Source organism: Neophocaena asiaeorientalis, unplaced genomic scaffold (assembly GCF_003031525.2).
Source record: "Neophocaena asiaeorientalis asiaeorientalis breed wild unplaced genomic scaffold, Neophocaena_asiaeorientalis_V1.1 scaffold294, whole genome shotgun sequence".
Taxonomy (NCBI): Eukaryota; Metazoa; Chordata; class Mammalia; order Artiodactyla; family Phocoenidae; genus Neophocaena; species Neophocaena asiaeorientalis.
The window spans coordinates 814621-818421 of record NW_020173945.1 but is presented as its reverse complement, the minus strand read 5'-3'; the positions used below and the strand labels follow the sequence as shown (position 1 = coordinate 818421).

General features: G+C 48.9%; 1 protein-coding gene across 1 annotated transcript; it reads left to right on the top strand.

The window, feature by feature from the left end:
* The first annotated feature begins 7 nt into the window (after window positions 1-7).
* Window positions 8-3547, top strand: ARL4C (ARF like GTPase 4C). The gene has a single exon (XM_024752776.1). It carries the CDS (start codon window positions 64-66, stop codon window positions 640-642), a length of 579 nt encoding a protein of 192 aa, XP_024608544.1. The 5' UTR covers window positions 8-63; the 3' UTR covers window positions 643-3547.
* The last annotated feature ends 254 nt before the right edge of the window (window positions 3548-3801 follow it).

The following is a 3801-nucleotide window of genomic DNA, read 5'->3' as shown; positions in this document are numbered from 1 at the left end:
GACTGCTCGGGGGGCGGCGCCCTCCCGCCGCAGCCGCAGTGGCCGGCGCCGCAGCGAGGAGCCATGGGCAACATCTCTTCCAACATCTCGGCCTTCCAGTCCCTGCACATCGTCATGCTGGGTTTGGACTCGGCCGGCAAGACCACGGTGCTCTACCGGCTCAAGTTCAACGAGTTCGTGAACACGGTGCCCACCATCGGCTTCAACACGGAGAAGATCAAGCTGAGCAACGGCACGGCCAAGGGCATCAGCTGCCACTTCTGGGACGTGGGCGGCCAGGAGAAGCTGCGGCCGCTGTGGAAGTCCTACAGCCGCTGCACGGACGGCATCATCTACGTGGTGGACTCGGTGGACGTGGACCGGCTGGAGGAGGCCAAGACGGAGCTGCACAAGGTGACCAAGTTCGCCGAGAACCAGGGCACGCCGCTGCTCGTCATCGCCAACAAGCAGGACCTGCCCAAGTCGCTTCCCGTGGCCGAGATCGAGAAGCAGCTGGCGCTGCACGAGCTCATCCCGGCCACCACCTACCACGTCCAGCCGGCGTGCGCCATCATCGGCGAGGGCCTCACCGAGGGCATGGACAAGCTCTATGAGATGATCCTGAAACGCAGGAAGTCCCTCAAGCAGAAGAAGAAGCGGTAATGCGCGCGGCAGCGTTCCGAGCCGGTGGGGGACGAGCGAGCGAGTCAAGAATGAATGAATGAAAGGCTGGATGGCCGATCGAGAACCCGCGCCCGCGAACAAAGACAGCGAACCAAAGCGACGCTTCGAATTTTTAAAGCGGAATGCAGGACTAGTGACTCGACCTGGGTATGTAGGCAGACTTGCCAACCTGAGCTCGACCTGCCGTCACCCCTCGCTCAGGGGACCTTTTGTCTGAACGCCAGAGCTGCTGAAGGGTTGGGGGCCCCACTGGGGAGGGGACGTGCAGGTCCCGCCGCCGTATGCCCTCCTGGCCCAGGTTGGAAGGCTCAGGTGTCAGAGACAAAAGCGCTTTCTTCCTACTCCATCAGGGCCAGAAGTTCAGGCTTCCCTGCCCTCACTGGGGATCGCACCTGTGAATTTCCTGAGATATGCGGTTCCCAGAACCCCGGGAGTGCCCGTCTGGGGGCATGGTGGCAGTGGGAGGTGCTGGGGGGGACAGCCTCTCCTTGAGCTGTGAAAGCTGGACAATTTTATGTCACAGGGCAGGCCCCTGTGAAGATTCATCTGTCCTGCCCTGGGCCCAAACGAGGTGCTGGTTTGGGCCATCAGAGGACTGCCTGGAACAGTAGGGCAGCCGGAAGGCACGGGGCGCTTCGCTGGCCTCCTCTGGGGAATGCCCGCGAAGAATGCCCCTTTCCTGGTGCTTTGTGGTAGCTTCAGAAGACCAGTTATGTTGAGAACTGCTTTTCAGCCTGGAATCAGACATCTTCCAGATGGTTTGGACTCTGTCCATGTGTAGGTCATTATCACACAAAGAGACCAATGCAGAAAAAAATTAGAAAAAAACAAAACAAAAACAAAAAACTGTTGGAGGTGGTGGCCAATGATGCATTTTCTGTTTGCAGAATAGTTAAAGGTGTTTAAAGGGTAAGGCTCTTGACATCAATGCTGGATGCGGTGTGTGTGTGGATGGAGGGACCTCCCTCTGCACTGTGTAATCGGCATACATTTCTAGACCCATATGTGTGGAATCTTAAATTCTCTTAGCCTACTGTTTGGCTCGTGTGAGCACACCAGCTGCAGATGTGTGCTGAACGACAAGCGGGTTTTGGCAAGGGATGTCTCTTGTAATCCTAACCGCTTGATGATGGGTTATGGTTTTCAGACATGTTTTTGTTTTTTTTAAATCTGCTACGAATGAATACCCACCTTAGAAATAACTCAGTTTAGGAAAAAAAGACTTTGCCCTTTTAGATCCCTTTACACTGCAAGTGGTGACATGTTCAGATTTCTAATTGGTTCATTGTGGCCTATCTGGTTTCAGTATTTTCATTACAAACGTCTCGCTAGAGTATTTGATGTCATGCACCAACAAATAAAAGCCCACCTTGTTGCAAAGGCCGACCTCATGGTATGGATTTAAAGGCGAGGGAAAAGCACAAGGAGGGCCTTCCTAATTCCTTCTTGTGGAAACTGGTTGCAGAGCAAACGCAGACACAGTGAGTGCTTGAGATAAAGGAAAGCCTGTGACGTAATGGTCACCTGTCCTCAGGCTCCTCACGTTTACTTGAAAGAGGCTTTGGAAACAGATAAAGTGAAAGAAGAAGAAATACCTATTTTTAATAATGTAATTTAAAAAATCCTTTATAATCAGGACCGAGTCTTGGTTTGCAGAAGCTGTCATTTACCCTGAAACACAGTATCAAACAGGAAACTTAACACTTCCTGTGTGATTTTGATTTCCTCTTTGAATCCGTGTTTACAGGTGGAATTATGTCTTTTTCCCCCCACTATGATAAATTTCTTTGCGAAGGAGCCCTTTAGAAATTGAGTATGATCATGTATGTGAGCATGTGAGGTATTCAAGTTATAAATCCATGCCTATTTTCCACTGCACTCAGAAAGTTAATTTAAGAACCAGAGGTAGAAGCCCCGGCTTCCTGCTTGAAACCCAATCCTCCCATGAAATATTTTAAAAGAAGAAACCTAGCAGGCCATCTTCCTTTTCTCTTTTGTCCGTGTATTTGGTACCCCTCCAATGCTGGTCTTTTTGTAGAAACTCAATAGAGAAAATATAGCTGAGCAGTGTTGAAAAGCCTGCAAGATTTCAGTTTACATATCGACAGCATAGTCACTGATTTCTAAATGGGCTGGTCCCATCATCTGAAGACTCTGTATAGAATTATTAAAAAAAAAATCCATCTTTCTTTATTTTCTTCACACGCAACGATTTCTCAAGCACTTTGACATTTTGGTAGTTCCACACTATTGAGAGAATAATATATTTATTTTGTGACATCGCAGATGCCAAATACTGTAACCTTCTCGCGCTGACGATACTTTGGTTCAAGATCACTGTTCAGATCCTCTCATGCTTTACCAATGATGCGAAATGACTTTGTTTTTTGCATTATCAGTACTTAAGGGTGCAGTCAACTGTTAGTAATTGTGCAGTAGAGCTCTGTGGTGTAGCAACCGATAGTTGAGTCTCAGTTGATTTCTGTAGTGTTTGCCCAAATAATAGCCCATTTCGTCTCTGACCAAATGGAGGAAACACAGGCTAAATCACCTTGGAGCGGTCACCCGGAGAGTCCCCTCCAACACAGCCGCTGATTTATGCCTCCTGCTCTTGGGAGAATGAATGGGCTCCACATATAGAGGAAGTTGGCCTCCCCACACGAGCTTTTGAAATGTTTTCTCATAGACACAGGGAGGCCAGTTTTGTTTCCAAACGATTCTCTTCACAAAATCTCTGTCATGGTGTTGGGACTATGTCTCCTGGTTTGTTTCCGTTTCTACTGCTGTAATTCTCTGTCCTGATCATCTTCCTCTTTGGGTTCCCGTTCCCTTTTATATGCATATATGATCCTGTGAACAGAAATAAATTATTTATACAATCAAACGTTTGGGGAAATTGTCTGTGGATGGTTTTTCAAGTTGCCTCTCTTTGTTTCTAGGCCTGAGTGGAGGGATGGATCGCAAGATGGTCTCTGCTGTCTAATGGGGTCCAGGGCTGGATGAATCATCTCTGCCTTTTTGGTTTAAGTGTCTAGCCCTTCCCTGCATGGAAGATTTAGAGGCTCGGATGCAGGAATCTGTGTGCCTGTCCCCCTTATGATACCTGTCAGGGGTGCTCACAAATCCTTGAGGAAAATG

Coding starts and splice junctions, on each gene's coding strand:
- ARL4C (XM_024752776.1), top strand. CDS start 64: ATGGGCAACATCTCTTCCAACATCTCGGCCTTCCAGTCCCTGCACATC.